At 40.7% G+C, this 13,145-nt stretch overlaps 1 protein-coding gene across 1 annotated transcript; it reads left to right on the top strand.

The window, feature by feature from the left end:
* Positions 1 to 820: 820 nt before the first annotated feature.
* LOC118416272 (sortilin-like) lies at positions 821 to 12,941 on the top strand (the record flags this gene model as incomplete). The annotated part of the gene is given in 16 exon segments (XM_035821359.1): positions 821 to 877; positions 1,542 to 1,606; positions 2,425 to 2,527; positions 3,550 to 3,723; positions 4,532 to 4,605; positions 5,148 to 5,215; positions 5,502 to 5,588; positions 6,173 to 6,229; positions 6,841 to 6,911; positions 8,037 to 8,123; positions 8,792 to 8,852; positions 9,556 to 9,629; positions 9,905 to 9,986; positions 10,731 to 10,828; positions 11,172 to 11,274; positions 12,844 to 12,941. Coding segments are annotated over 16 exon segments (1,359 nt in total), but the record flags the coding sequence as incomplete, so codon positions are not given.
* Between the last annotated feature and the right edge of the window lie 204 nt (positions 12,942 to 13,145).

The raw sequence follows: 13,145 nt of genomic DNA, 5'->3' as shown, positions 1-13,145 counted from the left end.
TTGGGTACACCACTTAAGTTAAAATGATCTCTAATAGGTAGAAAAACCTAATCACAGACTTTACTGTTCCTCTTCTGAGCATGTAAAATTTCGAATCCAAATTGAACTTCAAATTCTTAAACAAGTAAGTTACTATGACAGACATTTTATTATATTTCTTACAGTTGGATGAAAAAAAGTGGGTGCACAGCTCAAATTTTGGGTGCACCTGGGTGCACTTGCACCCAGTATTTCGAGCCCTGCATATATACATATATATATATATGGATGGATGGCCTCAAACACGCAGCCCCGGGCTCCCACTCAACTAAGGATTCCTTTAACCAGCTGCAGGATTTTGTTGGGGGTAGCGGGTGGTGGTGTTGGTCGGTCTTTTCTAGATTCTTGATGCGCGAGCTTTCTACGGAAGTCTGGGGCCTGTTGGAAAAGTATCTCGGAAAGGGGGAATTAATTATATTAATAACTGCTCGCGCTGTCAAGAGAGAGGCATTGATCATTCTTTCAGGCACCTCTGACTCTGAGTGTCTGTTCGGGCTCTCCACCCCCACCTTAAACTCCCTGGGGGTATGCTGACACATCCCCTAACCAAAGGCCAGGTACTCCCTTTCACTGAACATTAGTTGAGTTAGGAAATTCCCACGGTCAAAGGCCACAACAGGATCTTAAGATACTGAGCCAACAAACCGACCACAAGGTCTGAGCAATGCCACCGTAACAACATGTACAGTGATTATTTTGGACCCAGAAGTTAGGGCTGTGTACCTTACAATTGTGTACTTGTAATTTCAATTTTTGATCTTAATTTCTTTTCCAGTTCACCTTTCACAATGAGACCAACTTGAGTGTGTCCATGACGTGGGCAGGAGAGAACAATGGGGTGAGTACACTTCTTTCTGGCGACACGTAATAGACTAGCCTGGAGGTCCAGCCTTGTTATTCTTGTTCCGCTCCCGAAGGTTGCTACACTTTGTGGGGGAGTAGCGACCTTCGGAAGCAGAACAAAGCTAAAAAGGCTTGGACTCCGGGCTAGGAAATAGACATATTTTACCTTTGAATGCCAAGAATTCTTGAAGTTGCGGCATCTTTTGGAAGAGACGTCAAATGGGAATCTCATGTTCCAGTAGGTGCATGCCTCGAGTACTTTAAGGAGATGCCTCGAGTACTTTAAGGAGATGCCTCAAGTACTTTAAGACGGTGCCTCGAGTACTTTAAGGAGGTGCCTTGAGTACTTAATTGGGAAAGGGGGATTAGCAATCCTTCCCTGCGAAAAATACCCTGCTACAGAAACAACATAAAACATCTTGGCCTACCTTATCTACCACCAGGCACTAATAGGACAAGCGAAAAAAGTTGCCTAGCAACAGTTGCCATGTAAAAGCAGGTATATTTTGGCTCCACCCCTAGAATTGTTTCTATTGTTGTATAGAACACTTGTGCCAAGTTTCATGCTTTTACCATAATTTGAGCAATTTTTGCACCAATCGCCTATAGACTATAAGAACATTGTATAAATATGTCCCTGCCAACTTTCTGTGTTACAGGTGCTGCTAGTGCTGACCACAGATGAATGGGGACCGTTTGTTGGACCAACAATGCTCTGGAGGAGGTAAGGCATAAGGCTATGGTGTGACATGATCAATGATATTGCTTTAGTTACTTTACTTTTGATTAACCTTATACTAGTTTATGCTATATACTAGTACCTTCTTGCACCTGTGGGTCTATGACTATGAACGTAGACGAGAGGGTGGAGAAGGAATTGCAGAACCCTCCTTCACCTTAAGAAATCCAGGTAGCAATTGCTGCATGAATGAATGCCCTGCCAGTTTACTAGCCTGGTATCCAACTGTATTATAGCTTGCGAGTCTCTTCTGTCCTGCAGAGAGGACAGAAGAGACTCACGAGCTATGATACGGTTGGATACCAGGCTATATTGAGTCTTGAGACAGGCTCAGTGTGAGTAAGCTAAGGGTTTCTACTTCTAGAAGATGTCTTGCAAACCGACTACACCGTCACAGCCTTACACCCTGGTAGGCTGCCCACCTGCAAGGCAGGATACACAAACAGATAAACACACCAACTGATTACATTATTTCTGTTGTCATGGAAGTAATATTAGTCATTGTCCTGGTCAAGGATTGAGATGTAATGTTTAGCAGTCCTTGATTTTTGCAAAATAACCTTTGGAAAAGAAAAGAAACGAAAAACACCACAGATTCGAATTCATCAGGGTCAAGATCAGTGGAGAAGTGGTGCAGACGTATTTGAGTTTTTCCATGATAAGTTTCAGTCCTACAGTTTTGTCTGTGATATGTCTCGAATCGGGGGTGCCTACTTTAATTGGGGCACACACTTTAATCAAGGCTGTATACGGTATGCCTCTTCACTACTACTAAGTGTAATGAATAATGATTGTTCCCCCAGTGCGGACTATGGGAAAACCTTCCAGAACATCAGTAAGAAAATCAACAACGCCTACATCAAGAAGGACAACGGGATGTACAAAAGCTTGCTGGACCCTGCAAGGGTAAGCTAGTTTAACAGTATTATTTATTACAAGCTATACGAGACATACAGGTATTGTAAATGATAACAATAGATATATACTAGTACTATTTGGTATAAATTATAGTGCTTACACCACCAAAATTCAACATATCCTGATTACGTTTGTCCATAGCTATAATTCCATAAACATAGACGTTTGTACAAAATATGCACCCCTCTGAATCTTATAATAGTGAACATTGAGTCTTACAGTGAGACAGGCAAGGCTTTTGTAAACTTGCTATTTCACTCACTTAATTAGAAATGCCACTTACAAATGTAGGTCACACCAATTTATTAATAAATTGGTTTTTGGATAGCCTGCCCCTGTTTTTCCGAAGATGAAAAGAAAATTCACCACGCCTTCCAATCAGAAAATTTTCACCATTTGAATCCAGGCGAAGGAGGATGTGGTGTTCTTTCTTACAAAGATTGCTCTCCTCCAATAATTGTATCATCAAACGCTTGTTGACCTCTGACATGTACTACAGTAACTAATTTTTCTACAACTGTTATGGTCTTCTGTACAGTTAGCTTTTTTAAAAGTATATTATATGTATGATATTGTGTCCTTTTGTGAGCTCTTTGGGTTTTTATACCTGATATAAAGAAAAGAAAAAAAGAAATGAAATTGACGAAATGAAATACTTTTTTCTGCATACCTGCACTGGTGCAGGTATCATTGAAAATTACCTGCATCAGACAAACTATACCTGCACCACTCTGAATTTAGAAGGTATGGACCATACTAAAATTGTTCAGAAACCATTGTTATTTTTTTTCTTTTGTACTTTATAGGTGGTGCATTTGTAACATTCAATGTAGCCAATCATATGACATTTATGTATAAAACCCAGTATATGGACCAGTGCAGGATAGGTGCAAGTAGACACCAGAAATACCTGCACAACTCCAATTTTACCTGCACTAACCTGCATATGCAGGTGGTACTAGTATCTAGAGCCCTGCCTTAAAATTGCTGCATGTTTTCTGTGTTGGCAGGTTCTCTTAGTGTCCTACATGACAGGCGGTGAAACTGACGGCTCGTTCTCCAGGATCTACGTCACCACGGACGGGGGCGAGACCTTCGATGGGATCACCCTCAACTTTAACGTGGACACGATACAGTTCCATCCCAAAAACAAGGACTATCTCCTCGCACACTCACAGAACGATGTAGGTGGAATAGTTTGATATGTTGATTGTCTGTATTGACAGTAAATGAAAGCAAAATGTCCTTAGCTTGCACAGATGACACTAGGAACAGGCAACAGTCTGACTAACAGTCTAGTACATGTTCGTGTACTCTGTCTCAAAGGCATAAACTCTACGTTTCTTCTTAATCTTATTTGCAAATGCCCTGGTGAGCTTTGCTTGCCTATAACGCCAGTCTGAACTGCTTTGCCCAGGGTGGGAGGATAATATCAGAGAATGTACAGGAATAACACTAAGTGAAACACTGAGAAAAACAGAAAACTGACTGCTTGCCACATCTTTCATGGTGCCCTTACAGTCAAACAGACTAAAGGTGGGGTCACACATGCGTATACATTCAAGTCCGTTTGAGGTGCGTATGAAGCTCTTAGTCTCTACCAGGCTCCACAGGTCGCGGAAAAAACAGTTGAAATTGGACGAATATAGGTACATAACATACCGGATGAGTTTGCTGACCGAGAAGTAATGTTAGCGACCCAGCTAACTCGTCCGACATGTTACCTGTTTACGTTTTTCCAATTTCTATTATTTTGACAACGACCTGTGGAGCCTGGTGGAGGCAAATACTCCCATGCGCGCCTCATATGGACTTGAATATATACGCACGTGTGACCCCACCTTAAGGCCAGATAGGTGAGACGAGATGAGTGAGAAAAAATATTTGGAGCCCTCATCAGATAATGATCATACAACTACAGATTCTGAGGCTGTGAATGATATTAATGATGATGTTATCATAAAACTTTGATTTTATTTTTGTACGTTCCAGCACTCCCTTTACCTGTCCCAGGATTTCGGTCGAAACTGGCATGTGGTGCATAACTATGTTGCCGACTTCAAATGGTAAGCATATGTTTCAGTCAATGTCCTCAGCAGTGAGTTAATATTTCTCACCCAGTGGATAGTTGAAAAAGGTCTATGTGCTTCCTAAACCTTGGACTATGGACCAGTATGGGAGTTGGGATTATGGGACTTAGCACTAGAGATCACAGGAACAGTTGCTTTTCAGTGTCCGGAAGGATAAGCTTGGGTACCATCTGGTAAGTAGTTTGCTCCAATGTTTATTATAAACGATATACAGTCGCTTCTCGCTCTGACATTTATTCATCATCATCATCATCGGTCAATGTGATCAAACATGTTCGCACATGTTTACACACAACGGGGTTATACCGCCCCTTACGGGGTGACATACCCTTTCGTATGGCTAATTACAAGACGGGGATGCTTATCATACACGCCAGGACATTTATTATACTATAGTACAGTTGCTTCTCTCCTATTCCATCCGGGAACCTTGACATCTCTATAGAAAGAGATACACCATGCCATTCAGGAAGGACTTTTAATTAACTTTTTATGAACTATTTTAATTTTTTCCACAGGGGCACTGCCAGCTATGATACAGACAGCACCATCTATCTGACCTATGACCCCAAGCACATGTCTGAAGGTTTGTGTGCTAAAAGTTTCCTTGATCTGTAATTGGACCATTCTAGAAGATGTCTCTCTTCCAGACATTCACAATGGCATTTATGGCACAGAAAAATTATTCCGAATCAGCATTCATTTTGAAGAGTTATGTACAATGTAGTGCTGGTTGAAATACAAAGTAGAGAAATTCACCAAAAAAAAACACATTGTGTGGCCGTTAGTTGGTTTCGGGGTTTTAGCTTGTTTTTTTTATTGCAATCCAAACAAACAATTTTTTTCACTGACGTTTCTCCATTTGTGTGCAGCTGGTAGTTATGGTCCATATTCTAGTAGCCTGAATTCCTACGACTACTTCGATGACTATGGCACATGGGGTCTCGAATTCCCCAAGCGTAGGTCAAGTTTTTGTCTTCCTTGGTGTTCCTTGGTATGGTGGACTTGTGGGGGTGGGTGGAACAAGTGGTCCAGTGCAGTCTGGATGGTGGAATATGTGGTGACAAAGCATGGAGGTGCAGGGCTGGAGATTAGCTTTAAGTTTATTGATACATCAAACTTGTCCTTTGTATTTCTGACCAATTACACCCATATATCAAGGATTTAAAGCATGGGGCTTTCAGCTTGAAGAGCATTGATGTCATGGGGTGTCCTTGTTGTATTTACAATCTACTGCCATATTCTTGTCCCATGATAATTATTTTCTTTACAGGCAATTGTACCTTAAAGTTTATATGTTTTTGGACATTTCAAAATGTCAACAGTACCATGAATAGAATACCTGTCCAGAAGAATACTTATTATAATGATATGAAAACTTGCTGATAAAAACGAACTGACGGTGTACATTTGACCTACAATCGATTGAAATTCAGAAAGGGACACCAAAATGGCAGACAGTACCTGCCTGCTTCACTGCTATGGAAAGTGAGCTCTACAGTTATATATAGAACATAACATGATTGTCTTAATGTTACTACAGCGGAGAGCTATAATTATGACCTGTTGAAGAGCACTGATTTGGGAAAGAACTTTGTTGGTGAGTATCGCTGTTAACACAAATGTGACGGTCAAATTGTACATTCTTCTTCTTCTCATCCTGAGTTTAATGTCTATTGTTTACTATCAAGGGAGGGTTAGATATGACATACAGTTGCTTTTCTGTAATCATTGACATGCTTGACATATAGAAATTTTAGTTTTAAATCAGGGCTCTAGCCAGCTCGAAATTTTTTTCCGTCAGCCAATTCCCATTGTCGCGAAAACACTATTCCAGGAGTTAGAAAGACTGAAGTAAGACCTTGAAAAACAGGCTTTTAATGAGATTATTGTATGCGAAAGGCCACTGACACACTTCGTCAACAATAATAATTATAGCAAAACAAACAGTGTGGCTTTTACGGCCGTGGACGGCGTCCCCAAGCCGCCTGTAGCTAATCCACCAAGGATTTTGCCCGTCAAAGTTGACGGATTGGTTTTAAAATTTTTTCCGTAACACGCAGCAAATATCCGTCAATTGACGGAAAAACGGATGCTGGCTAGAGCCCTGATCAGACACAATGTATGTAGTAAAAGTACTCAGTCTGTCTCAGCCTATGGATCCGAAAGCTCATACAGAACTCACGGTCTCTCATGATTTTATATTTTCAGTGGTTGCGGAACACGTGTACAGTTTTGGTCAGCAGGGGCAGTTCCTATATGTTTCCATTGAGCTGAATGAAGTAAGTGAATACTGCAACTTTTTAATAAAGTTCAACTCATTGTTACTTTTAACTTTTTGTAACATCTAACTTGTTGCAAGTAAAACACATTTCAGTTGCAAGACTGAAAGGTTTTACAGGAAAATAAATGATTTTCTCATTCATTTGATCATTCATTCCAACTGAGATGCCATGATCCTTGGAACCAGGGTCTCCCTGTTGCCAACCAGGGCTCGAAATTCATTTTTGGGATTAGGTGCACTGATGCACCTAGCTTAAAAAATTGGGTGCACCAAAACTTTTTTGGGTGCACCACTTAAGTTGAAGTAAAGACATAAAAATTAAAACTTAGTTACAAGCTATCAAATTCTTAAACAAGTGCCATGACAGACATTTTTATTGTCTTTCTAACACTTAGATGTCAAGAATATGATGTATACTAGACTATAAGTATACTTTGATATTTTTACATACATAAACATAATAAAATATTTGGATGCACTCTGTGCATAGCCTGGGTACCATCCGGATAGTAGTTCGCTCCTATGTTCGCTTCTGCTATCTGTCTGGAGACGTGCGCATTCAAACCGTTTGGTGGTGACGCCAGTTGATGAGCGAATCAAGGAATGGGTTCTAGAGCACTCGTTCGATGACAACAGGCCGGCGCAAGCAAGGGGACGTGGGGCTTTTCCGGTGTTGGAACACCGGTTCGAACGATCACATGAACCCATTCCATAATTCGCTCCTATGTGGGGACCAATCAGCGTCTGCGTCCAAAATTTGGACGATTCCAGACGTTGAGATGGTCCGCGTTCCCAGACGGAAACACAGAGAAGCGACTGTATATAGTGTATAATGAATGTCAGAGCTAGAAGCGACTGTATATAGTATATAATGAACGTCGGAGCGAACTACTTTCCGGATGGTACCCAGGCTACTCTGTGCACCCACAGAAAATAATTGAGTGCACAGTTCCAATTTTGGGTGCACCTGGGTGCACATGCACCCAGTATTTAGAGCCCTGCCAACTAATTGGAACCTTGGAATAACTGCAGACTGCTACATGTATACGTTATACCAGTAAAGCCACATTAGGACATGTCTTCATGTATACCCACAGTCTAAGATATTATTGTTTCTTTGCAGAATAATTTTACCAGAGTGATGCATGTGTCCAGAAACGGAGGAGACACATGGGAACTGGCCCAGCTGCCCTCCATAACTCCAGACAGGGTGGGTACAAACTTTGGTTTGATTTTCCGGCAAATTGGAGAGAATCAATGCAATGAGTTAGCAGATATTTCCAAGTAATGGTCAATGTTCAGAACGTCTAGAAGGAAAGCCAGCATGAAAAGTGCTATGTTCATATAATAAATAATATATCAGAACTGATTAGGACATGTCACTTCAAATTTTTGACGCCACAAAATTCAGTCAGTCAGTCAAATTAGCCATGAGCACTGGAATGACTGATTCATGTAAAACAAGTGAAACCTTGACTTTGGAATTTATTTATCATCTATTTAGTATAGTTGGCCTTTCAATTCAAAGTTTATCTCCCTCTTTAAATCCTAAGTCATGCTGTGCCTGTATATACATGTATAATATATGCGGGTTCCACATATATAAGGCATGTGCATTTGTAAGTGGGTCCAGTATCCTACTGGTTTGGGGCATTTTCCCCTTAAATGTGGCATACTGCAGCAAACGGCATTGATTGGGAATTCCGAAATCGGACGTAAATCTTCAGCAGCAGCACAGAATAGGACGGGTGAAGTTTTACTGATATAATTAATTAACCAGCTTAGAGGGCCAAAAAGAAAAAAATCTAAAAAAGGGTTTTGACATTTGATAAAATAAAACTTTCTGTCGAATGAAACAATTCTCCTTCTCCCTTCCAGTTCTACTCTATCCTGGACATGTCGGAGGGAATGGTGTTCATGCATGTGGATGATGAAGGAGGTAAGTGCTGGGAAAAAAAGTTTATAATTCTGGAATATCAGATCTCACAGTCCCAATCATGTATTCCTTTATAGGGCCTTCACACTGAAATCGAATCAGCAGGAATCAAGCAGAACCAGCCGGAATGAAGTATTGGCAAAATTCGTGCCACATTCGGTGCCATTCCGAGTGGGTATTCCAAATGGGCCTTAAATCCCCTTCACACGAGAAAGAATGAGCCAGAATGCCGTCAGAATAAAAATCCCTTTCTATGACCTGTGAATTTGTAGTGTATTCTAGACATTCTCACTGCATTCGAGATATTCTTTCGGCCGCATTCTGGCAGGATTCGAGATGGCTTGCCGTTTCGGTTCTCCATCGAATGAGATAAGAATGTTTTGAATAATGTTGGAATGCCGCAGAATGCGGTCAGACTGCAGTTAGAATAGTTAGAATACACTTAGAATCCACTACGATTATGAATGCCATTTGATATTTCTCCATTTCGAATGCACCTCGGCAGTTTTTGACATGTCCAGAACTCGGGAATGCAGTAAGAATGTTTAGAATACAGTACGAATTGCCAAGAATTGCCACGAATAGAAAAGAATTTTTATTCCGATGGCATTCCGGCTCATTCGTGCTCTCGTGTGAAGGGAGCTTAAGCTTTGCCTTATATGTAGTAATTAAATAATTTATAAAGAATGGTGTTCTCTTTCCTCAGACACTGGAACGGGAACCATTTACACATCAGGAGCAGACGGAATCATCTTCTCTGTGTCACTCACATCACATTTGGTAAGACTCACAGCAAATCTGAAAAATGTTACCATATGAATTAGCAGTAGAAATTTGTGTAATATGTTATCCAGTATTTACAAACAGTGCATGAAGGCTCCTTAATTTTTTATCACAGCAGCATCTGTCCAGCCATTCAGTACTGACAGTTTTAACTTTTTTATTAGAGGTCATTAAATTGTAGATTTGGCCGTAGATATATAGGTGTGATATACATACATGTACATGTATAGCAAGAGTCAGTTGTTGAATGTTTTATGACAATTTTCCCACAGTATCCAAACTTTGAAAGCGTGACAGACTTCTACAAGGTGAAGTCCCTCAGAGGAGTATATTTGGCCAGCCAGATCAGGAACGGTAAGTTGACTTCAAATTGTCTGAATGTGCATAAGCAGGCTTTTAGCCAGGTATGCGTCAATGGGTCATCTGGACTCACTTTTCTTAGAATAACAAGAAATTTGATGCCCCTGGACGCCCTTACACTGGGGAGAAAATCGTCTGACAAGCATGAAATTCTGATTGACCAGGGATGCTACCAGGTCATCTGTGGTCACAGTCTTCTACTGTGACCTCTGGAACAGTATTTTTGCCTCTTGGGATACCTAAGAATGCACTTTTTTAACTTAAAATCATCAAAAACTCTGCACCATGGAAGGTGGATGCCACCAGACCCCCCTACAATAGTCACTTACCACGACTCACTAATAAGTTTGGACTCCCTATTATAGAATCCTAGCTAAAAGCCTGTGCATAAGTCATTGTCCGTGGTCATTACTACCATTGCAAAGAAGTTTATATTTTAGGTGCCATCTGTGTGTCTATGGACAGCATTACTCAAGAAGTCGTACATGTATTATAGTAGTCCACTGTTAAAATCTCTCCAATTTGCCCTGTTCATCGCAAGCTCAAGAAGTTGTGCCATTGATGATATTTGAAATTTGTGCTTACTGGTACTTACCCTGTGAAGGGACAGGGAAAGCAAAAATCAAGTTCAATAATGGGCTGAACCTAGCAGCTTTCTAAGGTACTGCAGCTGAACTTTGATACTCGTGTTCTGGACATGAGATATTACCAATTTAATATATGTTGCTCTCTTTCCAGACAAAAGCATCAGGACCATGATAACGTACGACAGGGGAGGGGTGTGGCAGCCTGTCCCAACTCCGGCAGGGATGTCATGTGAGAAGCCCTCGGACCAGGTGAGTCTATACACACCTGTCTGACTTAATACACACCTGTCTGACTTAATACACACCTGTCTGACTTAATACACACCTGTCTGATCAGGTGAGCCTATACACACCTGTCTGACTTTTACATGCCAGCATTAGTTTCATCTTATCTGACATCAACTCGCACTCCAAATGACAAATTCTTTTACACAACCAAGTTTTTTATTCAACCAACGTTTCAGTGACTGTCTGTGACCATCCTCAGGGCAATTCTGATACTGTATTAATGATTGGTACATACAATAAGACTATGTAGTCCTGGAGTGGCATATGCCCTTTAATGGACCAACATGATTGTTTCCTCCCCCAGTGTGGCCTGCAGATTCACAACCAGTACAGCAGAGTGAAGGGCATCAACGCTCCCATGGGGCCTCTCAGTGAGCCTAATGCAGTGGGCCTCATCCTGGTTCATGGTAGGTGGTCGATGATTATTTACTTAGAAACTTTTGGAAGTATTAGACGGAATTTTTGCAGCAGAGGACGGAAAAAAGGTTTGCCCATTCTGTCCTCTGTTATGGACAAAAATCAATATGTAGAAGATATTGAAAAAAAAACCTCCCTTTTGTAATTTTTCACTAAAACATATTACCGTTGAACAGCATAGTCTACCAGCAAAATTTACACCTCAAAATGTAGGAAATAGCGTTTCAGAGGGTCTGGCACCCTGGCACGTCGCACCTTCAAACCTAGAGAGGATTTGTAATTGAGGTTACTGAAAATGATTTCATCCTGGCAACAACACTCACAGTGTCCTATTCAGTATTCCACATCAGGCCACAGCTAGTGGTGCGTACCGAAGCTCACATTCCGGTTCAGGTCCGGACTCGAGTCCAAAGATTCCGGTTCAGGTCCGGACTTATAAGTCCGGTTTTTTTACGGTCGCTAAAGTTTCCCAAACGTTAACGTTATAAAACAAGTTCATGAACTTAAAACTCTTTCTAAAATAGAACGTGCCGGTGTTTCTTTTTAACAAGCTACTCACCCATAGTGTCAGTGAAGTATCCCGGCAAGCGGCAAATGTCATTTACAGTCGCCGCGCCGGAGATTTGTTTTAGTTTGTTTATCTTTTTATCTTGGAAATTTTCTTCATTTTCAGAAGATATGGGACTTAAAACCCATACCAGGAGATAAACAAATCCATATGCTTTATTTTCATGGGTAATATTGCTAAAGTCAACCTGTCATTTTTGCCGCGTTGCCGGATTTTGAAAGAAGGTTCCCGTGGCGCGACCATGTGCTTGGCCCGCTTATGGCGGTAGGACAATACGCAGAAATACGTTATTTTCTGGCCTGTTGGCTGCGATTAAAAAGTTACATAGGCATCTAGCGTTGTTTTTAGATGATACTAGTATACAACAAGAAAGAGATTTCCGGTTTTCCAGAAAACCGGTTTTTGACGTTCCGGTTTTATCCGGACTTGAACCGAAAGTTATAGCAAGTCCAAGTCCGGTTCGGCGAACCGGTACGCACCACTAGCCACAGCAGGTAAATTTTATGGATGACATCAGCGTGTGCATTAATTTTCGCCTGATTTCAGGAAAAAAAACAAGAATTTTTTTCTTCTGCAGGGATGGTCAACATGACAATAAAGTAACAAAATGAGCAATGTGTTGTAGCCTAATAATTGTACCTGTAGAAATGACACTTGTGAGGTACCCAGGGCTGTAGGTGTAGAAATGAAACTTATTGAATAGTTGTAAAAGTGACACCAATATGGAAGCCATGAGTGTAGTTAACAACTTTGTTGGTGATGCCAGTCTACCACACTAGTGTCACTTTTACAACACGAGTACATGTCTTAAACACAGCCCTGTTGGCTCTGATACCATGTTTTGTCCCTTTAATTCTTTTTTACAACAGTCATCACAACTTTATGGTGCCTATATTTGAAAATGTAGCCATCTTGTTTTTTTTTACCCATCTTGTTTTTTTTTTCGCCCTATCGCACTATTTCTGCAGTCTGTGTTAACTTTTTGTTCTAGGTCACGTGTCTGATGCACTACAAACAACAAACCCTGATGTCTACATCTCTGATGATGGTGGATACAACTGGTTCAAGGTAACACAAAGAGATTCTTAACCAGTCCTCTGATCTTCTTCCAGAGGACTGGTAAAATTTTGGTCTCCAATCTTTTTGAAGTCGAAAAGAAGTTGAACTATTTCATTATGTAATGTATGGTATGTATATACTTATGTATTACTAAGTATATATAGTATGTTATCATAGGTAAACTTTCATAGTATTACTTGGCTTTTCTTTCTTACATCGATAAAACATTAATTT

This window comes from Branchiostoma floridae, chromosome 5, assembly GCF_000003815.2.
Source record: "Branchiostoma floridae strain S238N-H82 chromosome 5, Bfl_VNyyK, whole genome shotgun sequence".
Lineage (NCBI taxonomy): Eukaryota > Metazoa > Chordata > Leptocardii > Amphioxiformes > Branchiostomatidae > Branchiostoma > Branchiostoma floridae.
This window is presented reverse-complemented; position numbering and strand designations above follow the sequence as displayed.